Source organism: Heliangelus exortis, chromosome 9 (assembly GCF_036169615.1).
Source record: "Heliangelus exortis chromosome 9, bHelExo1.hap1, whole genome shotgun sequence".
NCBI classification, from domain to species: domain Eukaryota; kingdom Metazoa; phylum Chordata; class Aves; order Apodiformes; family Trochilidae; genus Heliangelus; species Heliangelus exortis.
Window position 1 is genome coordinate 2,946,896 of NC_092430.1, and position 23,920 is coordinate 2,970,815.

Sequence of the window (23,920 nt, forward strand, 5' to 3'; positions counted from 1 at the left end):
CTGCAGTGATGCCAGCTGGAGCCTTTGGACTTTAGCTAGCTGCTAAAACAAGGCATTTCCCCATTCCCTTTTGCTGCCCAAATTTCCCCCAAACCAGAGACACGAAAAACCCCACACTTTCAGAATCAGGTTTTCTGAAATTAGATTCCACTGCCCTCAGATTCCCCAGATCCCCAATAGCTACTATTTAAAATTACCAACTTTGTCAGTTTAGCTGCTGTTTCCAGCCTGGTGCTGATGGCCTCACACATCCCAGGATCCCGGGGTGAAATCAGGACTCCCCTTAATAAAATCATCAACTCAAGAGTTCCAAAAGGCAACTTACTCCCTTGCCACATTCCCAGAGCTGCAGGGTTGCAGAAATGCAGTAGCAGCACAGCAGAAATGATTCCCCCTGAGCTTGACCTTTTCCTCTTGGCAGCGGCGGTGTACGACAACTTGGACTGCTCTGATGTGATGGACTCACCACACTTCTCCACTGCAACCAAACTGCTCGAGGTAATGGACCCCCATCTTCTCCTTCCCTGAGCACACTGACAAACATGTCACCAGGGAGAGTTTTTCTACGGGTGCACATGCAGCAGGCACAGCCCCTTCTTCCTGCTAACCCCCGAGTGATGCTGTGGCAGATGTCTCTCTGAGCCAGAAGATCAGCAGAGCCACTGAATGCTGCCAGACAGGCAGTCTGTCACGGCCCTCTTCCTGAGACAGGCTTTGCTGGATCTCCTTTCTCCACCTGGGATGACCAGCTTGCCATGACTGTTCCTCCAGGTGGACTCCAGTGAACTCCAGAACAGCCTTACAAACCTCTCCATCATTGTCCGGGGAGAAAGTGTGTCCAGGCCTCTGAACATAGCTCAAGCTGCAGATGGGAGGGATGCCTTTGTCAAGGTACTGCTGCTTCCATCTTCTCCCTTTCAAGGCTGGGGATGCTTCCAGTGATGTGGCAAATATTCACCCAGAGGGCTCCAGTCCCTTGTAGTTTTTAGCCCCAGTTTGACAGCACTGTAGTGGCACAATATAGGAAGAAATAAGCTATATCCCAAGATTGTGCCCGTGGGCTCTGATTCCTCTTTGTTTTTCTCAGGGTATATATGGACGGATTTTCCTGTGGATCGTCAATAAGATCAACTCAGCTATTTTCAACCCAGCTTCTCAGAACCCTAAAGACAGATGCCAGTCCATTGGGCTGCTGGACATTTTTGGGTTTGAAAACTTCAGCAACAACAGGTAGGAAGCTCTAGATTAATTTCCAGTGGGAAGCTGGCAAGCACGTGATGAAAAGGGAAAGAATGAAATAAACAGACACATGCTCTTGTATTATCAGCCTGATTCTCAGAAAAGCAGTGAAACTTCCATCACTGAATTTTCCCAATTATGATAATTCACAGATTGTGTTTTTCTTCAGCCTTGGTCATATTTCTGCCTCCGCTCCCAGCCTTTATTTAGTCATAGCACATGTATCTTCCAAAACCTCAGGAATTTTCTCACAGGAGATGGCTAAGAAGCTGCTATGTAAGGATGAAGCACGTCTCATGTCTCTGTAGCAAACTTTCTTGTCCCACAGCATTTTAACAATGTCTGGGCTACATTTCCACAAAGGAGGCCATGGTGTGTTTCCTGTGTCAGCTCATGCTTCCACTTTGCTCGGTGTTCTCCTGTCCCTTTTTTAAAGCTGCTTCTTTTCTCCACACTTAAGGACAGGTCAGCAAAGCTCTGGTCAGTACACCACTGATACCTCTCCTACCAGTGGTTTCAGTCCCAAAGCAGCATTTCTGCTTGCTCTTCCCTACAGGAGCAGCTGTTTCCTCAGATGTCTGGTACCACACTCTCAGCACTCTACAAACCACCACCACATATTCTGCATTCTTTTTCCCATCCATTTCAGCTGATGCATCATCCTTGCTTTCAAGGAGATGATATTCCTCACTGACTTTTGGAACGTGGCCTAGGATCTGCTCAGCCCATCTTGTCTCTTTTATGTTCTGTGCTGCTTCCAAAGGCTGCAATCCACATGGGGTGAGCACTCTGCAGGCACACAGCCTTGTGCAGCACTTGGCAGGTAATGAAACTCAGGTGCAGCACTAAGAAGTGGTAATGCCAGTGCCAGGTAAACTCATGTCACATGCTCACACAGTCAAACTGTTTGCACAGTTATATGTTCCCTTTTATCTCTAGACTGTCCTGAAACACATACAAGATCTTCCCTTGCTTACTCAGCAACCTGGCTCCTTTCTGCACCCCTTTATCAAAACAAAAAAATGAATTTCTCATGTTGCTAAGATTTGCAACACACGCATTTTGGTGGTCATTAACACTGGGGAATCTTGCAGTGTATCTGGATATGTATTTAACACAGAGAACAGACAAGCACTGGCCAAGGCTGACCATGGATTCCCATCTTGTCCCCCCCCAGCTTTGAGCAGCTCTGCATTAACATTGCCAACGAGCACCTCCAGCAGTTCTTTGTGCACCACGTCTTCAAGCTGGAGCAGGAGGAATACCTTGCAGAGCACATTGCCTGGCACAACATTGGCTTCACTGATAACAGCCACACCCTGGAAGTCATTGCACTCAAGCCTATGAATATCATCTCCCTCATTGATGAAGAGAGCAAGTTTCCAAAGGTAAATGTCTGCTTTCTGCTGTAGTGCCTGGCATTTCACACAGCTCAGAGGCAACACTTGGCTTTGCACTGAGAAAAGTGCAAAGGTGGCTTTTGGATACATGACTTCTGCCCATAGATGCTCTTTTTGAATTATCTCATTCTACAAATCCTTCAGTCTCTGCTGGTGTGTGCTCTTCCTGGTACCTCATTGTTGGAACTATTACAGCTGTTCCAAGTGGAGGAGGAAGGAGTCCTGATCATTTTATATGGGCTTCCTAGGAAATCTGTGAATTTGCATGTTGTTTGAACAGTGTCCTGCTGTTGGTCTGGGCTGCAGCTTGCTCTTTCTTTTCCTGGAGGACAGACCCAGTTGAGCAGTGTCACTATTGGGAGGAAATGAAATGTCACTCTGCAAAAGCCAGGCATCTCAAACAGAAGAGCACAGAGGGAAGTAGCATCTGATCTCAGACATCCCTGCAGAGCACTTTCATGGTCCCCAGAGCATGGAGGCTAAGCAGGAGTGCTGGTACAGGCTAAGCCCCTGCCCCAGGTCATTCCTCCATACAGAAACAAGGGGCAGAATCTGAGCTTTTGTTATCTCTGAGCATCCCATCTATCTGTTCACGGAGCACAGGCCAGTGCTGGGGGAAATCTCCTTAATTGTCCTTTTTTTGGTCTTTGTTTGTAGGGCACAGATGCCACCATGCTTGTCAAAATCAATTCCCTCCATGGCAAAAGTAAAGTCTACATCCCACCTAAGAGTGTCCATGACACCAAGTTTGGCATCAACCACTTTGCTGGGGTTGTCTTTTATGAATCAAAAGGTGAGTCTATCTTGGCTGGATATGGAGGGTGAAAAGAAGGCCATGACCTGGCCTAGATGTGTGGCACTCCAGAGTGGTGTTGATCTGAAGTCAGATCAAGTCAGGAGGATTACACTAAACTAATCTGCAAGTTACTGTAAATGAAGTGGATTTGAGCAAAACAGAATGGTGCTGGAGCCAGCAGGCTGCAGAGGTGACAAGCTGATTTTGTTTCTGTCATACAGATTTCCTGGAGAAAAATCGGGACACACTGAGTGCTAATGTCATGCAAGTGGTTCATTCCTCAAAAAACAAATTCCTCAGAGAGATTTTCCAGGTGGAAACAACCCCTCCTAGTCTGGGACGTGGGACCATCCGGCATCTTGGAGCTGACCAGGCCTACAAGGTTGGCTTCCTGGCACTAGGCTGCAGAAACAACTCATTTCTCCTCCCTTTCATGAGGTTCTGGCTGTTCTTGACCTTCTCTTTCTTTTGCACTGTCTCTGTAAAGCCCTGTCCCTTTCATTCAACTCATTTCCACAGATGAGTCTGTAGAAAGAGTCAGGCTCTGATGTTTTTTGTCTGTAAACAAGTGTATTGTCAGTCCTGTCTCCCAGAACTGCATCCCTGTGTAGCCATGCCACAGGAGCAGGAGTCATCCCACTTCCCCACGTGCTGTCACCAACTGGATAGGTAACACAACCCATACTGTCCCCCACCCCCCCGAGGATGGGTGTAAATCAGTGTGAGGAACCCATAATTCAGAACATTCATTGGGATGGAAGGAGTCACCAGTCAGGAACCCCTCTGCAACACCAGCACCTGTCCAGAAACCAGCAGAGAACAAAAAGTGGGTGCCGTGCAGCACCCACTGCCAGTCTGCTGGGACCAGAACACCCCAGGGGCTGAGCTGGCCCCTGCCAGGAGGTCCTGGCCTCTGGCCCTGGCTGTGAGACCAGGAGAAGGAGCAGAGCCTGCCATGGGAGGGTGCTCTGCTCCCAAGGACACCTGCAGACAGTCTCACTGCCCTGCCTATTGCTCCAGCTTTAGCTCTCCCTCCTCCTGGTCCAGAAGATTGGTGACAGAGTTCATGGTGACAAATAAGCATGAGATCATCTGTGCCCAGAGAAGCAGGGAGCCTCCTCCTGAGCCTGGGGAACCTGAGGCTGTAATGAGGAGCAGACTGGAGACAGCATGGGGCAGAGTTTGAGTTCTCTAACCTGCTGCAGCTCTCACATACTTTGATTTCTGAGCATTTCCCTAGGCAGTGTCAGCATTGTCTGGAGGTGCTTTTGCTTTTAATGTTTACACATGTAAGTTTTCCTGTCAGCTTGCTATCTTACCTCTTTTCTGTCTGCTCTCCTGGCTTTGTTTTCTGATCCTGTCCTTTCTTCCTCAGTCTTTATCCCAGTGTGGCTTTCTGCTCTCCAGAACACCTGGCCATGGACAGGTAAACATCCTGGGGACGAAGAATGTCAGAAGTTGTACAAGCAGCAACAGAGAACTGGCTTAGCATATCTGAAATGGTGTGAATACCTCCAGATTAACTATCAGGTCTATCTACCTTGCTCTAATGCTCTAATAGTTTTTGTGTCTATAAATAAGGTTGTGTTATGGGAAAAAAACCAAACAAAAAAACCCCAACAAAACAACTTTCTTTCCATTTAGAAAGCACAGCAGCACGTCAAGAAAGCAGATGCTTTATGGACTAGTGCCCATTTCAAAATGCACAGAAATTAGCTGGAATACCCCTATTAATTTCAAATAGATTGGGCCATGATTTGGAAGGCTAGGAAGAGAAGGCAAGAGAAAAGAACAGCCCTGAAGTCTCTTTTCAGGTCTTTTCTGTCCTGAGCTCTCAGGGCTGCTCTCCTGAATCACCAGGGGAGAAGAATCACCACTATCTCACCAACAAATGCAGGTTATCAACATTATATTTGTAAGATCACAAGGCCATGGGCCTCAGATTCATGTGGCCATCCCACTGATCTACTGGTACAGCAGAAAGACCTCTAAGATCTTGGAGTGCACATCTGTGCTATCTGACAGCTTGAACATGTCTGTTCTGTTCTGGTGGCTACCTCAAACAGATGTTTGCTAGTCCTCAGATGGATCAGAGCTGCTGAGATTGCTCCCAGGAGCTGTTTTCCAAGGCAGGAGTGGTAGGTTGGTCACTGGAGGGCAGCCTTGTCTTGTAGCTAAAGCAACTTGGGTGTTAGAAAGGGCACTTCAAACCTAAGAACTAGGAGGATGAGGGACTGTAGGGAGTAGAAAAATGAGGAGAGCCACTGGACTTCAAATTATTTAGTGGGGAAAAAAAACCCCAAACCAAAACCAACACCAACCACACCACAGCCCACCAAATCCCCCCAAACAAAGAAATCTGGTGTGTTGTCCTGTCATGATTAACTCCATTAACTGTATGGAAAAGGCCACTGGACATCTGTCACTTGGCATCTGCAGAGTTGTCACCTTAAAGCATAGCAGGAGATAGAAGCTTAGGGCTCTTGTGAGGACCTGCATGGGTGGAACTGTGGTTTCAGAGTAACTGGGGAAGTCAGGAGATGGATCCACTCAAGTACAATCCCTCTGGGGCTACAATACTGCACCTAGGAGTAAAATTCTGCCCAAGACAAGTGAGAATAAAGCACTTTATATGCAGCCATAAATGGGCTCTCACCTTTTCCACCTCTATCAGTTTGCCAGTGTGCTGTAGCATTAATGAGCAAGGTCATCCTAATCACTGAGGAATGAGCTGCTCTGGGTCTTCATCACTGCTAGTTAGGTTATGAGATGGCAGCAAAATGCCTGGCCTGGAGGTTATTATTGCTTTGAGAGTGGTTATTATTGCTTGGCTTTGTCACCAAGCTTTCAGGCACACACTCATCCAATCTTAGAACCCAGAGTCAACACTGAACTTCCTTGGTTGGAAGAGACCAAGGTCTAGGTGGGCTCCTGTCCCACCACAGCCACCCCCACTGCTAGAACTTAGAGCCACGTAAGCTGAAAGAGTTCAGTGGGGCTTCCTCAGAGGAATAACCCCAAATGAATAAGATAAAGATTTATCTCCCATGTAGGTAAATGATTATTTCTGGCTGTTGGGTGGTGCTGTTGCAAAACCACCAAGTTTTCTTAATTGTTTCTCTGAGAGTGAGTGGTGTAGCAGTCAGCATATGCTTACTCTTCCCAGGGCTTGGATACCACGAAAAGGCTCTCTACCCTGGGAGGACAGTTCAAGCAATCCCTGGAAAAACTAATGAAAATCCTTGAGCAGTGCCAGCCATACTTCATCCGCTGCATCAAACCCAATGACTACAAGAAACCACTGGTAATGTTTAACAAGAGGAGCTCCTCTCCTTCAGTAAACTTTGTCATGAGAAAAAGCTGACAGATGCTGTGTAGTGTTTTGTATCTATTTCAGCCAAGAAGAGCTGGAGTACAGGCTGGTACTAGAATAAAAATGGTGGTAGGATAAAGCATTGTTAATTTACAAAAAAAAAAAAAAAAAACAAAACCCCAAACCAAACCTCTGAAAGCATCATACAGCAGTAGATGGTGAAAAAAGAACATAGGTGTGCATTCCTGGGAGAAGCTTTAAAAGCTCTTCCCATAAAAATAAAGGCAAAACTGGAGAGTTTATAGCCCCTGAATGAGTGGACAAATAAATAACATTAGGATCCAGCAATGATCAGACTATGAAATAGCCTGGGAGGGAATAGGAGAGCTGATGTTGTCTGGGAGGGGAGATGTGGCTTAGTTGAGCACTACAGAGGAATAGGAGCAAATTGGTCATTAAGATGCTTGGCTGGGACTCTGGAGATCATGAGCCAGTTCTGCATGAAAACCCTGGCATGGTGTTGGTCAAGTGACAGCAAGTTTTAAAGTATTGCATATGGGCCTGTTTTAATCTGCACTGCAAGAAACTAGCAGTACTCCTGCTGTGCTTTGCATGGCTATGCCCAAAGGGCCTAAGTTGCTACAGCAGTTATTTGCACCTGAAAATTATATGAACAATCTGTTGTTCATCTGTAATTGTGGTTCTGGAATTGAAAATGGTTGCCAAGGCCAGACTGAGTTCAGGGACTGTTTCCACTGCCAGTCAACTCAAATCTGAAGCCCCTTTGGGGTGACGGTTATGCCTCTGATGGATTAGGGCACCGAATTAACAAGAAGTGCAATTAAGAAAAGCATAGGAGGCCAATTTTTTTGGCTAATGGATGTGTTCTGAGGAATGCTGCATGTGCAGGTTCTTTCAGTGCTGAGTCTCCTCCTTGTCTGCATTTCCTCTCAGCTCTTTGACAGGGAGCTGTGTGTCAAACAGCTGAGATACTCAGGGATGATGGAAACCATTCAGATCAGGAAAGCTGGCTACCCAATTCGCTACAGCTTTGAGGAGTTCTTTGAGAGGTACAGAGTTCTCCTGCCATGGGATCTTCGAAAACAGGTAAGCTACCACAAGCTTGGTTTAAAGCTCATCTAACTCTTCCTGCTCAGCTTTCCACCTTTCCAAGAGCAGGAAGTTCCTGGATTGTTGCTGGCACAGTTGGGAGCTGTTGTCATTTTAACCATAGCTAAATCCTTCCATACTCACGAGGTGCTTCCAGCTATCCTTGACCTGCTCCACACAGACATCCCAGGCAGGGTGGCATCCCCGTTGCCCTCAGATGTATTTTTTTCTGTAAGCACACACTTCTGAGGTCTCTAACATCCTCCTCACACTCAACCTCTGGAATGCTGGGCCATGATGTTCCTCTTTCTCTCGGCCATTTGAGCTGAACCAGTTTCATTCACCATACTGTCAGCCCAGAGGTCTGTAAGACCTCCTTTCTGTTCTTTGCCCTTTGAAATGCAGGGCAATAGATCCTTACAGAGTCTGCTGTGTTTCCAACCAAGCCCTAACATCATGATGCTTTTCCATATCAGCTGAAGAATGATGCTCGACAGTGCTCCATCCAAATCTCTGAAGCTGTGCTGGGCAAGGATGACAGCTGGCAAGCTGGAAGGACAAAGATTTTCCTTAAAGTAAGTAGAAAGAACAGTTTCTTGTCTCTTCTTCTGTAAAAACTGGGTGGCTTCACAGTTTAGCTTGACCTGCTTGTGCCATAGTGGCACAAGAGCCATGTTCTCTTACAAACTCTTGTTATCTTGAGTTTGTTCTTGAGGCTGGATCATTTCATGGACATGACCATGAATGACCAATGGATGTGACCAATGAACACAGCCTGGTGTAGGAGAGGTTGACCCTGCTGCTGTGCTCCAGTGTTGCAGCTAAAATGGCACAGGGCAATCTGTTGGTCTCTGCTCAAGCCCTGAATACAAAAAAAAAACCCCTAACCAGATACCAGCACACTGTTGCAGGGACTTCCTTGCCTGTAGCATTCCCCCAGGTAAAAACAGTCTTACTGCAGGCAGATTCTGATTGTTCCACAGCCAGATGGGGTGTATCAGGTGGTGGGTACCCTTCCCACTGCATCTCCACAGCTGTATTTTATTTGCACTACACCATGGTGATTTTGGGACCTCTTGCAGGCCATGTGCTCAGTTTTTAGAAGCTGTGAGGCTGTCTGCTCAGCTGGCATATCCACCCTTTCTTTCTGCAGGAACATCATGATACGATATTGGAGCTGCAACGCCAAAATATACTCACAGATAAGGTTCTTCTTATCCAGAAGGTGATGAGAGGACTGAAGGACAGGTCAGTGATCTTACAGAGGGGAATTTGCTTTAGTTTGATGCAGTGATCTTTGTGGTGAAGTTTAACACCCTCTCTGAAGCATTTTTGGTGTGAAATGTTTCAATCCATACCTTCCACTAAATTCAGTGCTCACCCTGTAACAATGCACAGTGGATCCACTCGGATTGTGCACAAAGATTTGTTCTGGTTCAGTTTCTTGATTTTCATGACTCTTTTCAAAATGCAAGGCTCTGGCAATGCAGCCTGTGTGAAGAGGGAGGGATAGAAGAGGGCTTTACACTTAATATTTAAACAGCAGGCATCTAGAAAGCAGGAAATCCCCATGGAATCTGTGTCCTTGTCAGAACTACAAAGACTCTATTATTTAGTACAATTCTTTGATACAAGACATAGAGGACTAATTAGTCCTCTTTGCTTAAGATGCACAGGTCTTATTTTGTCTAGTTTAGATCAAAATGCCTGCAGAGGTGAAATTTAGTCACTGTCAAGTAAACGTTTGTCCTCATTAAATTCTTTACATCCTTTGAATCCTGCTTTGGTTTAGAAATATTCCTGACAGCAGAGAAGCACATGGCTCACATCCCTCCAACCCTTTTTTCCCAGCTCTGCCTGCTATCTAACAGAGTTACACCTCTCCCTAAACACTTCCCTTTTATTTTTAAACTGTGGAAGCTGTGTGCCACTTCAAACTTATCCTGGGGCAAGAAGTCTACTACTAATTGAGCTGGTTAGTTTAACAGAAGCTTTCCTGGTGTTTCTAGACACATAAAGCTGAGATCAGCCCACAGAAGGAAAAAAAGGCCACCTTATTCTTCATTGTTCTCATGAGAAGCAGTAAAAATAACCTATTGCTTGTCACTCTCCCTGTCTGTCTGCTTAGGAAGCAGTTTCTGAAGCAGAGGAAATCTGCTGTAGCCATTCAGTCAGCCTGGCGAGGCTACTGCTGCAGGAAGGACTTCAGAATGGTAAGAGGAGGGTATATAAAATATATATAGAGAGATATTTATTTATATATCTGCATGCTTATATACTGTGCCCTGCCAGACTGAGTGGAGTATGAAAACATTCACAGCTTAAGTGAGAAGAGACAAGAGGGCAGGGTGTAAAGAAGGGTGTAAAGTCCAAGGAGGGGCTCTGGGAATTCTCAGGGCTTGCTGAACCTGTGACATTTCTGCTTTCTGGTGAAATAGTGACCCAACTACACCTCTGGCAGGCCTGGCTCTAGTGACCCAATTATGAGTGATCCCACAGTGAGTCCAAGGCCAACATTTCATAGAATCAGAGAATGGCTTAGGTTGGAAAGGCCCTTAGGGATCATCTGTTCCATTTGTGCATCACCACAATGCCACAAGCAAAGTGTCTTCCACTGCTTTTTTTTTTTTTTAATATAATTTATAAAATTAACAGGAAAATCATTGTATCATCTCACATTAAAAATACTGGCAGATCTTCTATAGATATTCTATAGATGGTGGGTTTTCTGTGTGAGGAAAGCTACACTAGACTGGGGACACTCACATATTATGTATTTGTGTGGCAGGGGTTATTGTTAATATATCCCATCCATCCCAATCAGGAGGAGTGGGAGAAATTGACAGTTTCAGTCAGAAACATCTATTCTGCAGCAGTGAGGCAGTCCCTGTCTGAAGTGCCAGGCTGCTGTCCTGTGCTCTGCCCCATCCTCTCCTGCTTCTTATGGGATTATTGTACCCATCTCTCCTAAGACATGTCTTTTTCTAAATTTTTTTTTCTTCTTTTTTCTTTTTCTTTTCTTTCTCCTTTTTTCTTTTTTCTTTCTTCTTATTTTTTCTTCTTTTTTTTCTTTCTTTTTTTCCTTTTTGTTTCTTTTTTTTCTTTTTTTTTTCTCCTTTCTTCTTTTTTTCTTTATTTTTTCTTCTTCCTATTCACTTGGCTCTCTTCCTTCCCTTGTCACAATCCCAGTCTATCACTCTCACTCCTTGGACCCAAGAGATCCCCAAAAGAACTCCACAGAAACCTCCTTTTAAACCAGCAAACAAAGCCTGAAGTGCAGTATCCCATTACCCCCTTCCTGTGCCTACCCCCTTGCCTTTTACCCGTCCTGCTCTGCTCACAGCCTCAGTGCTTCTGAAGCAGAAAATCTCCTTTTTCCTCCACCCCCCTCAGGTTCTGCTGGGTTTCGGGCGCCTGCAGGCGCTGTACCGGAGCCGGCAGCTTGCCAAGCGCTACGAAGCGACCCGGACCGGGATCATCCGGCTCCAGGCCATGTGCCGGGGTTATCTGATGCGGCAGAAGGTGGCAGAGCAGAAGAAAGCTGCCAGTGTTATCCAGGCGTATGCCAGGGGCATGTTTGCTCGCCAGACCTACAGGAGGATGAAGAGGGAGGTAAGCTCATGGGGAACAGGACCTTTTGGGGACTCTGTTCTCAAGTGTTGCCATAGCCTAGCACTGGGTGTGGGTTCTTAAAAGTAGGAAAGCAGAGTTGCAAGCAGACAGTCTGGTTTATGTGTGCTCCTTATCGTGCACCAAACCCCCCCTCCAGAGAGCTGAAATGTTTTTGACAGAAGGGGGAGAGGCAAAAAGTAATTTAAATTTAAATTACTTATTTTTATAAGTATATATGTAAGTATATTATATATACTTACAGAGAGCTGAAATGTTTTTGACAGAAGGGGGAGAGGCAAAAAGTAATTTAAATTACTTATTTTTATAAGTATATAATGTAAGTATATTATATATTTATTTATATTTAAACAATAGCGGTGGTAGTGGTGGATCTGCTGTTAGGAATCCTGCCTTTCCTGCAAGAAAAGATCTGTTTCTACAGCAAGTCCTAATAATGTCACTTTGGGATCCATCAAAAGAGAGTCTCAGTGCAGTTCATGGTGGTGGGCACTGCCAGGGAAACTCCTGGGCAGGACTGCAGTTTGCAGCTTTCTGCCCATGGCCTCTTCCCTAAAATGCCAGTTCTAGAACTGAGTCCCTTGTTGGGATAAAGTCCTGGCACGGGCACCTTGTCAATGCCAGAAGGGAGCCAGCTGGGCAGCTGTGGGTCACAGAAGTCCTGTTGTTGTCCACAGAATGAGCGCAAGCTGGAAGCCAGGAACATGTGCCTGGAAGAAGAGAAACGTCTCACCCAAGTCCTTGGGCCAGTGAAAGCAAGGGAAGAAGCCATGAGATTAGAAAAGGTAACTCTGTTGGCACTGAATGCCTTGCCTGGTAAGACAGCTCACACTTGTTTAATGAGCCAAGCACTGCTGTATTTTAATAAAAAGCAGACATAGCTGTAAACATATCTGTGAGGACTCTTTAGAAATGGGACAAAGCAAAAGTGCAAATGTCTGTTTGCAGCATGAACTGACACTTTAGCCAAATGTGCAGTGCTATTACAGCCTCCTGAGACAAAAAAAAAAAAAATTCTAAATAATGTGGGGGGTTCTGCTGTTAGGAATTCTGCGTTTTTCCTGTATTATCTCTGATTGACACAGTTCTTGAAAAATTGCACACCAAGAGTCCAGCAGGAGAGCTGTAAGAGCAAGGCTGTGCTGCTGGTGTGTCAGGGCTCTGTGACTGCTTAGCAGAAGCAGTGTTTGCCTTCACCTTACCTCACTGCCATAAAAACTTCCTAGCAGTGCCACATCATGGCACTCATCCCTGCTAGCAGAATGATGTTCAGCATTCCTAACCAGCTCCTATGTTTTAAGGAACACCTGGCTATGTTGGAGAGAGAGGAGGCAGAAGCAAGAGAAAGGAGGAATGTTCTTGCCAACAAACCAACAAATCATGATGTCATCAGCGACCAAGAAATGGTGGACAAAATTTTTGGGTTTTTACCTTCTATGATCGGAGGCCAGGAAGGACAGGCTCCTCTGGGCTTTGAGGTAATGGGTCATGTTCATCCCCTATGTAAGGCCATTCCATTAGCTGTGAATTCTGTTTAATGCACTTCAGGACAGTGAAAGAGGCACACAAATTAGCCACCCCAACAGTTTCTTTGGGCTCTGCTTTCAGAGAGCAGTTCCAAAAAGTTTTGGTCACATGGAGTTTGGGGACTATGTGTCTTCAAAAGGTACTGCACTTTTGTCTCTTTGCACCAGCTGACCCTCACCAAATAGTGTCATTCTCTGCATTTTGGCACTAACCACATCTTCTGCTGAGAGTGCTCTCAGTGATTTGCTGGCTTGAAACAAGCTGGAAGTTCACAACCCAAGTTATCTCATGTTACTGAAAGCAAAATTTGAGATATACTGGTGCTGACAGCTGTGAAGGGTGGAATCAGGTGGGGAGAAGGCAGAGCAGAACGGTCCAGGTTAGTGGAGGATGTGAGCAATGAGATAGCACATGGATCATCCATCAGCAATGGTCTTGCTGAAGATCAAGACAGGAAGCTCATATGGCACAGATGGGTCTTAGAAGCACAAGCTCTGAGTCCCAGTAATCTCTTGGCAGCAGCTGAATATGGCTTTTGGGTTAACTGGGAAGTTAAAGTCTGGAGAAAGCCAAGGAAAAGAAAAAAAAATTACTGGAGTACAGAGAAAGAAAATATGCTTCTTCCTCATGTTCTACCCAGGACTTGGAAACAAAGCCTAGCAAGCTGGACGAGGTGGACCTGGACAAGATTCCGATGAGTATGGAGCTAGAAGAGGAAGCAGATGGTTTGGAAGAGTACACCTTCCCAAAGTTTGCAGCTACTTATTTCCAGGGCTCATCCACACACACACATATCCGGAGGCAGCTGCGGCACCCCCTGCTCTACCACGATGACAAGGACAACGTCCTGGTATCTTGTCCCTTCTTGCTACTGAACCTGCTTCCTCCAACTCCCCTGGCTTCTACAGCTCCCCTCACCCTTCCCCTGCCTTCCCTCTGCCTCTGGCACAGCCCTGCAGCCAGGGACTTTGGAGCCAAGCAGGCAGCCCTAAGCACTGCTCCCAAAGTTCAGAAAGATACCTGCCCACCTCAAGGTCTCTGGTCATCTTTAGGCTGCCTAAAGAGGGAACTTGGAGGCTTGTTTTGACTTCTCTAGATAGGCTTTTGGGGCAAAGAAAGACTGGAGAGAAGCATCATCAGAGCTGGGCCATCCCTCTGCTGTAGTCAGGAGAGATGGTCTGTGAGAGAGCACCCTCATCCTTCAGCATGAGAGTGTTGGGAATGTGGTGTTCATGTTGTTTGACATGCAAGTAAACTGGTGTAAATGGTGGGAGGAGACAGGAATTTTCACAGCTTGGGCTGGGTAAAAGAAGAAAATGGTCTCACCTAAACAGGAAGACATGGCGTGAAGCCACTGGTTCTCTTGGCAGTTTGTGATTGTTCTTTTTGTCACTACAGGCTTCTCTAGTTGTTTGGGTGACAATCCTGAGGTTCATGGGGGACCTGCCAGAGCCAGCAATGTTTGCCAAGAATGCCACCTCCAAGAGCAGCTCCGTGATGACACAGATATATGACACAATTGGCAGGAAAAACCATGTCCAGTTCAGGAACGACAGCCCAAATATGGTGAGAGGCACAGGCCGTGTGTTTCATTTGCTTTCCTTGGCTTCTCTGCTCTTCTACCAAGAGTGAGAAAAGCAAAGGAAACCTTTCATGCTACTGTACTTGAAGTGCCAGAAATGCAAAAGGGCCTCAGTCAGTCCTGGAAGAACACTGGAGCTCCTTCTGTCAGGAGGGGACAAAACAAAAATGTCTGAGCATCTTTCCTTCCTTAATGAATTGTTTTTGCCCTGTGTTCAACTAATTTCTGTAATGGTGATGTGTGTTTCAGAAAGAAAGCAGAAAAGATAACAAGTTTTCCAAGGGGATCTCTTCCCTGAAGCTGAAGCAGTCATCCAAGCTGACAGCAAAGGTAAGAGGTGGAAATAAATTGCTTCCCTTAAGTCTTTTTTGCCTAGAACCCTGTCTTCACCTGTTTTAGCCATAAAGAGAGAGAAGAAATATCTCTCATTTCTCAGAGAGCTACCTGGTAAGAGGGGAGGTTTCTAAAGCACTTTGGAGTTCTGCTTGTTTTCTTTCAGGTGGCAGACCAGCTGAGAAGTGGAGAGGAGGCTTTCCAAGAGGACAGCTCAATCTCTGAGAGACCTATGTCCAACCTAGAGAAAGTGCACTTCATTATTGGCAATGCAATCCTGCGCCCTGCCATCAGGTAGGAAACTTGGGCCCAAGCACCCCTTACATCAAGGAAATCCAGCACCAGCTGTCCCCAGTGTCAGAGGCATTTTCCAAAGACTGGAAATGTCTCACCCATATCCTTGGGGATCAATAGCAGTGGGGCAGAGCTCAGGGGTTTGATTCAGGAACACCCGAAGGTGAAACGAACCCTAGCACGAGGGAGAAGGAACACTCAGGAGAGACAATATTAAGCACGGAGTTGGTGTTCACTGGGCACAGGAGAGCCATCCATAACCTCCATTTCCCAATAGCCTAAGCCCCCAACCCATGTCCCCACATCAGAGATGATTAAAGAAAGGCCTGGATTGCTGAGTATGGCAGCCTCTACAAGAAATCCTTCTTACAAGTGGCATGAGATGGACCTTAGGCCAAGCACAGTGTGAAGATGAGAGAGAAGCTGGTTGGTTCTGACCTGACCCTATGAATTCTGTCCTCCCTTTTAGCCCATTTTAGCTTATGCCACACTTTTCTGTAACAAAGTCCATAGGCATGGGCCATACCTAGACCTCAGTCATGTGCTGCATTCCTCTCTACTGAGCTGCTTTGTTTCAGTCAAGATGCTGCCAGCAGCAGATTCTCAGCTGGCAGAAATTGCCTTCAGTCAGTGAATCACAACCATCCCAAGCTAAGCATCTGCTCTCTCAGTCTGTGTTTCATCAACTGCTCTGTCTTGCAGCAAAAACCTCACCCACCTTGTGTCTTCCTACACCAGGCTTGCCAAAAGTGTCTTCGAAGACTCCAGAAAACTTCAGATGATTCTTAAATAGCAGTTTTGTTTGTATGCAGCCTTTTGTGTCTGCTTCCCATATGTCTTTGCTGCAGGCAACTTAACATTTTCAGAAGCCCAGGCTGAAGCATTCTTTCCTCCATTTCTGCCCAGGGACTTGCTCCAAATTTCCTAAAAATACAAAGCTAAGAAGGTTGTCTCCCTTTCCTTATCCCAAACTCCATATATGAGCAGAGAGATGAGAACCACAAGACACAAGCAAGCACCACATGTTGGGGGACAGCAGTGCCATCTCGTGGGTGGGTGACCCAGCAATTGCTCAGCCTCCTTGGTGTCACAGAAGGTGTTCCAGCATGGGACTTGCACTCAAGCTGCTCAGGTGACAGGGGGTGGCAAAGGACACCAAGTGTACCCTGAGCATTTTCTGCTGAGGCCAGTGACATTTTCCCTGTGGTACAGAGCAGATGGCGTGGAGCTAACCTGGTTCAACCTGGCTCAGAATTATTCCAGCACTCAGTCTAGCAGGGGAAATGTAGCCAAAGTGCAGGCAGTGAATCATTATCTTCTGCTTTCACATGTTTGGTTACAGAGATGAGATCTACTGCCAGATTTGCAAACAGCTCACTGAAAACAGCAACAGGAGCAGCTACGCTCGAGGCTGGATCCTTCTGTCACTTTGCCTTGGTTGCTTTCCTCCTTCAGACACCTTTGTGAAGGTACACTTCTGGGTTTTGATGTTTTGATCCAAATAGCCACATCAACTGCCTGGCTGCCATGGCAGCTGCTGCTTTGATTTGAGCAGAAACTACCTCATCTCCCGTGCTTATCTGGGAATTTCACTGAGTGATTGCTGTACCCACCTTCTCATTAGGTGCCGTGCAAGGTTTTGTTGTTGACCTCAGCCCTCATTTAGATCTCCAAAGGATCTGGCAAGTTGTATCCTCTCCTTCTTCCTTTCCAACATTTAAAAGCTGTCTGCAGTTATAATCCTAGTGATAAAATAAACTGAGGAGTCCAGTATAAATACCACTCCTCATACCTTACCAGTTCCTACCCTACATCATCTCAAAGCCCTACAAAATCTAGTCAAGATGTGTTCTTTTTCATAATTTTCTTAGATACATTCATTTCTCAATTTAAATGAATGGTAAATCCAGTTCATCACAGGAGAAAAAACAACAAACAACAAACAAACAAAACCCAGACAAAACTACATAACCTGAGGCTCCAGCTTGACACCAGCCATCCTTTGAGGTCCTAGAGGCAAACAGAATCTACAGATACCCCTGAATCTTCAGCCTTGTTTTATTGACACCCTAGATCAAATGATGAATCTGATGATAAATTCTGCTAAGTAGCCACTACTTTAGATCAAATGATGAATCTGATGATAAATTCTGCTAAGTAGCCACTACTTGGAACAGACCAGACACAAGCCATAGACATGGATTTGACACTGTCACCAGTCATTTAGACACTGACAACAGTCTTGATCTGGTCTGTGGCCCGTGCAGAATTCATGGAAGACCTGACTTCCTCTAGTTCTCTTTTTCTAAATTCATGCCCTATCTCAAGCAATGTTCTTAATTATTAAAATAATCAGGGGAGTGACCCATGCTTGCACTAAGTAGAAGTAAATACAAATCCACGTTTACACCATGTCATCCAAAACAATAGTCATACAGATCCCAAAAGCTCAGCTTCTCCATCTCTCTCTTCTAATGTCCAGTCTTAATCATGAACTTTAACCCTGATATTACCAGAGAAGTTAGTAAGAGTAACCTTAACCAGCAGCCCTAGCCTGCAATTAGCCCTCTTCCCCAGCACTTTGGTTCATACAGAATGTCACAAGACTTCAGGCTCTTCAATGGCAAACACCAACCTTTGCTTTAACCCAGTCATAGGAATACAGTCTCCACTGTCTAGTATTTCTGTCTGTCTAATATTTCCAGTGTCTAATATTCATCATACAGTGAAAGGCAGCAAGCAGGCTGACACAAGCCTTCCTCTTCAGCCTAAAAGATTTGCAGAACAGAGGAAAACTTGATGTCGAAACCTTCCTTTTCCAAAAACACTAAGCCCAAGCCTAACCTTTAACTCTTTCTGGTGAACTTCTTTAAAATAATTGATCCCCCTAACCTAGTCTACCAGCTGCAGAAGGTGCCTGCTGGTTATGAGGATTAGGGCTTCCTGAATGTTTCTTCTCCTCTGTGCATTTAGTACCTGTTGAACTTCATCCACCACGGGCCCCCAGGCTACGCGCCGTATTGCGCGGAACGTCTGCGACGCACCTACGTCAACGGGGCACGGACTGAGCCTCCCAGCTGGCTGGAACTCCAGGTAGCAACTCCCTTTTGGATGGTTTCTAGTGATTTCTGCCCCTTTATGCTGGGTTATATTTACTAACCTGTGAGACCAGATCTTCCTCAGTCCCATAATGGAAAAGGGGACTGAAAAGCCTCGTTCTGGATAGTTTCTTAGATACAGCCTCTCCTGGCTATTCAGTTAACCTAAAGGCAGTGGAGGATGTAAGGTAAAAGCTGCAACACATGGCTTGGCAGGGAGGTGCTTCCAGCCACTGAGGAGCCACAGGCCAGAGATACCTCCTCTGGGAAGCTCTTCCCATCATTTGTGGAAAGGACTGAACGGGACTTAAACTTTTAAAATGAAAGGAGGAAGGGTGTGTGACAGGGCTCCATCACCCTGTCCCTAACTGTAAATGCCACCCTAGTAAACTTTTAAAATGAAAGGAGGAAGGGTGTGTGACAGGGCTCCATCACCCTGTCCCTAACTGTAAATGCCACCCTAGTAATTAGAATTAGAAGTCACATACACCTGCACACACCTAAACACAACTTAAGTGAAGGCCTCAGTTCAACTTCTTCCTAAATCTGAAGCCCTCCATTACCTAACACACACCTCCCTGGGCAAGATCCCTGCTGCAGGCCATGGCTCCACTGATGCATATAAAGCAAAGTACCTAAAGGTCACCAGGCCAAATCAGGCTCCTGGAAAGCCTATCAGCCCACGCTGTTATGTGATAATCAACTCCCCTGAGCTGTGGGGACAGGGAACTGGATTCCAGTGCTGCTCCAGAGATTTAATTTATACTTCAAACTCACCATGCAACGAAGAAACTGGACATTTGAAATTCAATTTAAAATTGTTGGATGGGGTATAGAATGTGTGGAGCTCTTAAATCTAAATGCTGTCTTAACCCTTCACAGAAAGGTAGAGTTTGCCCATAATTTGTTTCTTTCATTTGACTTTGACTTACAGGCAACGAAGCAGAAGAAACCCATTGTGTTTAATGTCACCCTGATGAATGGCCAAAGCATCACTGTCCCAGCAGACTCTGCCTCCATCGCCAAAGAGATCTGTCAGTTCATAGCAGACAAAACCAAACTGAAGGATGTGTTTGGTTTTTCACTATACATTGCTGTGTTTGATAAGGTAAAGTGCAGAAAAATGGAATGAAAGCTCATCTCTCTTTCTGTAAAGCTGCTGCTGCCCACTCAGCTCCTTGGAGGCACCCCCATCCCAGGCCTGCACTCAGACTAAATCAGTTCAAAATCCCAGATGAATCTCGGGACCTGATAATCCCACTCTGCCTTTGTGCTAGGTGGCCACATGAAAAAGGAAACCCTGAGGGGTTCCCTTTGCCAGGTCACTGACCAGTGTCCCTGCTGCCACCCATGGCCAGTGAAGCTCTGGGAGCCCACCAGCTTGGCACATGTGGGGCCCTGCAGAGCTGCTGGGAAAGGGGTAACTGGCAGGATCTCACCCTGGGGATCTCTGCCTAAAGGCTTCTTTCCCACCCCCACTACTGCACAGGACCTGCTTGTCCTGTGTTACAGCTGCAGCTCCTGTCCTGTGGCATAGAAAGCCAAAGTCCCTGTGAGGGCTGTTGCTGGCAGCTCCCATGCTGGAAGTTTGTCCTCTCCTCTCCTGGGCTGTTTTTCACACTAATGCTGTAAAACAGGCACGCAGAGCAGACTGACATCCTGGTGCTCAGAGTTAGGCACCAATTACCAAGAGATTAATTCAGAGATGGCATTTTTTGTTTAGATTACAGCAACACTTGCCACGTGCAGGTGTACTTAAGAGGATATACAGGGGATACACAAAGTACAAGGAGACAAAGAGAACACAGAACATAGGAAGCTCCACCTCAAGATGAGGAGAAACTTCTTGCCTGTGAGGCTGAGGGAGCCCTGGCCCAGGCTGACCAAAGAGGCTGTGGAGTCTCCTTCAGTGGAGACTTTCCAAACCCAGCTGGATGTGTTCCTGTGTGTCCTGCCCTGGGTGACCCTGCTGTGGCAGGGGGGTTGGACTCAATGATCTCTAGAGGTCCCTTCCAACCCTTAACGCTCTGTGACTCTGATTCTAAGAGAAGACTGCAAACCAGAGCTGCTTGTATTGACTTGCCTTAACTTCCACTTTATCATTCCCAATACCATCTTTGTGCATTACAAACACACACACATTTACCAGAGTACAACTTGCACACCCACCCGTTCACCTTTTCAGAGGTTTTCTTGCTGTCAGGGAGCTTTGGGTTTGTCTTCCTTCCCTTGGATCCACAGCAGCCATTCCAGTCAGTGCAGTGTCCCTTTGTTCTAGGTCTGGTCCCTGGGTGGGGGGCGGGATCACGTCCTGGATGCCATCTCCCAGTGTGAGCAGCTGGTGAAGGAACGGGGCACCCACGAACGCAACGCGCCCTGGAGGCTCTACTTCCGAAAGGAAATCTTCACCCCCTGGCACAGCTCCCAGGAGGATCCTGTCAGCACTGATCTCATCTACCACCAAGTCATCCGTGGCATCCGGTTTGGAGAGTACCGCTGTGAGAAGGTGGGTGTCCTTCTTCACTCTCCTGAGGAGGCAAAACTGGATTAACATTTCCCACATTAAAAAGCAGGGAGGTGTATGAAGCTTCTTGTGGACATGAACAACCCTTCAACCCTTCCCTTCCTAATGGACAGTTCCTGTCCAGGTGATTGTGCTACTGTAATTAAGATTTTTTTTTTTGTTTTTGCAACTTTCAGTTCATGTGGCAGCTGTGGGAATGACCAATTTACATCCTTTTAAAATACCTTTGGTAATAATCTCTTTGGCTGTGTGACTGTGTGAAGTTCATCTCTCCTTAGGCTGAGAGTTATCCAGACAAGATGGAGAAACCCTATTCCTAAAATGGCTTCAAGGTTGAAATGAGGCCAGCTGGACTCTGTGTAATCTTTCTAGGCCTCTTTTAATTGATTAACTTTTTCAGGAGGAAGATTTGGTGGAGATAGGTGCAAAATATTGTTATATCCAGTTTGGAGATTCTATCCACAATGAGCTTGTGCAGAAGGTACTCCATGACTGTATCCCTGTGAAACAGCTGAAGTCCAAGCCCCTGGAGAAGTGGGTGAGCCTTATAACCTACGCACATGCTAAGGTAAGAGGTTTCTCTGGCATTGCTGGGTAAGCACTGTCACAGACCAGCTTCTGCTTCTCCCAGTTCCTTTTATGAACAGACTGTTGAGGGAAGGAGGAAAAACATCTCTGTTTGTATATTCCAAGTAGTTACTTAAGACTGGAGAGTGAAGAACCTTCCACTCACTCTACCATACAGGGGGACAGCATGAAAAAAGTCTATTTAAACCTCTGAACAGATTATCTGTCTTTTAAGGTTCTCTCTCTCACACCTGACAATGATGAGCATGGGACAGAATGATCTGAATGGGTTACCAGAATTATTTCCACAGCACCTAAAGTGTGTTAGGCTCTGAGCAAATCACTCAGTAGGCAGATTTGGGGAAAGTTTGAGATCCACATACCTGTGGGCAGCCTCAGCTGTGTGTGGCGTGGGCCCCTGTAGGCTGTTTCTGGTCTGACTTTCTCCAGGTACTTTTGGCACCGGTGACAGCAAAGGGCTGGTGGGAACCTCTGGGATCAGTCCTGCTCATTACTGTTTGCAGATCATGCAAACCAAGTTTTACTGAGAAAATCATGGGTATTTTTTTTATTGCAGGCCCCATACACACAGGACCGTCTCTCCCGTCAGGCTGTGAAGGAGCAGCTGGTAGATTTTGCTCGCTTTCAGTGGCCTTTGCTTTTTTCTCGATTCTTTGAAGTGACTAAGTTTTCAGGTAATGCCTGGAACCTGGGATTGAAGGACAGATAGAAGATAAATAGAGGAGGACTTGTATAGCACTAACAAGGATGGATTTTTTTTTCAGGTCCCAGCTTGCCCAAGAACCACTTTATCGTCGCTGTAAATTGGAAAGGGATCTGCTTCTTGGATGAGTCGGAAAAGCGGCTCCTTGAGCTGACCTTCCCAGAGATAACTGGCATCCACACCAACAGGTGAGTGCCCCAGGAAGCCAAGATGTGTAGAAGGCATCTCTGCCTATATTCAGAAAGAGTCTTCCATGTAGGAGGGAGGTGTAGTTTCTCTACTGTTCCACCAGGTGCTGTGATTGGAGCCTGGAGAGATGATTTAGCCTAGGGCTGGGAAACAGAAAGGGAAAAGTTCTGAGCAGCCTCTAAAGGAAACACTGAAATGGCTGAATCTTCCCAGATAGTCTAAGAAAAGATGATCCTGCTCAGTCAGAAAGGTACAAGGAAGCACAGACAGGCATCAAGACCAGAACGGGGCTCTGACCAACCTGATCTAGTGGAAGGTGTCCCTACCCATGGCAAGAGGGTTGGAGGCAGATGATCTTTAAGGCCCCTTTTAACCCAAGCTATTCTATGATTCTCTGGCCCAACCACCACACATCATAAAGCTGTTGTCAGTTACTTACACTGAGAGTTTGAGTATATCTCAGGTGTGATGAACCTGAGCAGGATAACTGAGGGAAGCAGGGTAGCCACAGGCTTCCTCAGGGAACACAGCCTTGCGTCAGGCTGCTCATAGATCAAGGTGTTACAGACACAGAAAATACCTCTGTGAGGACTGTCACAGATGTAATTAGTTGCCCTGTTACTCCAAAAGCAGAGTGTTCTTTTTGTCAATGATGAAGCACGTTTGTGCAAAACATGGTAGAGTCCAGGGTGTCCTTCACACCTACCAAATTCACACCTATGCAAATTACAACCTACCAATGCTCACTGTAACAGAGTTCTCTGCAAAGGGATGTAGGTGCCTTGGCTGTGATTGCAGGTGGGTCTGTAAGTTTTTCAGCTGCTCTGATAACAAAATGTTGAAAAATACATAGGGCAGTGAAGTCATTTGGCCAGAGCTGCACTCTCATCACGCTTCGTGCCGAGGAGTTTGTCCTGACGTCTGTAAACAGTGTTGTCATTGCTGAGCTGGTGGTCATGTTCCTGGAAGGACTGAAGAAGAGATCACAATTTGCTATGGCAATGTACGAGAAAAAATCCCAAGGTAAGTCCTATAACTTTACTACAAGGTAGGGAGGAAATCCCACAGCACTTGTTAGAAAGAGGGCAAAGGGAAGTAGGAGAACTTCAGCAAGAGTCCCTCTGCTTCAGGAGAAGAGCCTGGCAGAGGGTCAGCATGGCAATGCAGAGCAGGAAGCAGTGAGATTCAATACCTCTGCATACAAATGGCCCTTCCTTCTCCCTTCTACTTCTCTGCATATTTGATTTAGATACTACAGTATCCAACAACTCAGCCTGCCTGTATTAGAAATTTGGAGCTGGGCTCCCTGGAAATCAATTTTCCAGGCAAGCTTCACAGAGGTTGTTAGCTGGAACTTTCTGAGGAATATAGCTGGCTGGAACAGACAAGGTGGGATGGGAATGTAAACATTGACTTCACCTCCTTACAACTGAGAGTCTTCCCATGCTTTGCTGCCAGGTCTAGATACAATTCAGCATCCATTTGAATAAGAGTTCTGCCACTGCTCCTAGTGGATCAAAATCTAAGTGATTTTGCTGAAGTGTTACTGGATGATTAGTTGTATTTACACAAATCACTCCCTATTGCTAATTGA

The 23,920-nt window shown here is 46.1% G+C and overlaps 1 protein-coding gene and 1 long non-coding RNA gene across 3 annotated transcripts in view; one reads left to right on the top strand and one right to left on the bottom strand.

Annotated features, from left to right (window-relative positions):
• Window positions 1–23,920, top strand: part of MYO7B (myosin VIIB) — a 45,892-nt gene that overhangs the window by 8,243 nt on the left and 13,729 nt on the right. For both annotated transcript variants that reach the window (XM_071751690.1, XM_071751691.1), the window contains exons 9-34: window positions 422–498; window positions 772–891; window positions 1,088–1,230; window positions 2,417–2,627; window positions 3,297–3,432; window positions 3,657–3,817; window positions 6,602–6,739; window positions 7,703–7,855; window positions 8,335–8,433; window positions 9,012–9,106; window positions 9,987–10,071; window positions 11,252–11,470; window positions 12,166–12,273; window positions 12,790–12,966; window positions 13,656–13,865; window positions 14,414–14,581; window positions 14,847–14,927; window positions 15,097–15,224; window positions 16,567–16,693; window positions 18,198–18,317; window positions 19,257–19,430; window positions 20,601–20,828; window positions 21,247–21,414; window positions 21,991–22,108; window positions 22,199–22,325; window positions 23,180–23,349. In XM_071751690.1, the coding sequence (XP_071607791.1) occupies window positions 422–498; window positions 772–891; window positions 1,088–1,230; window positions 2,417–2,627; window positions 3,297–3,432; window positions 3,657–3,817; window positions 6,602–6,739; window positions 7,703–7,855; window positions 8,335–8,433; window positions 9,012–9,106; window positions 9,987–10,071; window positions 11,252–11,470; window positions 12,166–12,273; window positions 12,790–12,966; window positions 13,656–13,865; window positions 14,414–14,581; window positions 14,847–14,927; window positions 15,097–15,224; window positions 16,567–16,693; window positions 18,198–18,317; window positions 19,257–19,430; window positions 20,601–20,828; window positions 21,247–21,414; window positions 21,991–22,108; window positions 22,199–22,325; window positions 23,180–23,349 (3,741 nt within the window). The remainder of the gene's footprint in view (window positions 1–421; window positions 499–771; window positions 892–1,087; window positions 1,231–2,416; window positions 2,628–3,296; window positions 3,433–3,656; window positions 3,818–6,601; window positions 6,740–7,702; window positions 7,856–8,334; window positions 8,434–9,011; window positions 9,107–9,986; window positions 10,072–11,251; window positions 11,471–12,165; window positions 12,274–12,789; window positions 12,967–13,655; window positions 13,866–14,413; window positions 14,582–14,846; window positions 14,928–15,096; window positions 15,225–16,566; window positions 16,694–18,197; window positions 18,318–19,256; window positions 19,431–20,600; window positions 20,829–21,246; window positions 21,415–21,990; window positions 22,109–22,198; window positions 22,326–23,179; window positions 23,350–23,920) is intronic.
• LOC139799602 (uncharacterized) lies at window positions 4,592–23,184 on the bottom strand. The gene is made up of 4 exons (XR_011727367.1): window positions 23,064–23,184; window positions 21,797–22,469; window positions 20,492–20,850; window positions 4,592–4,870 (listed from the first exon to the last, which is right to left on the bottom strand). It is a non-coding gene; the product is annotated as an uncharacterized lncRNA (long non-coding RNA).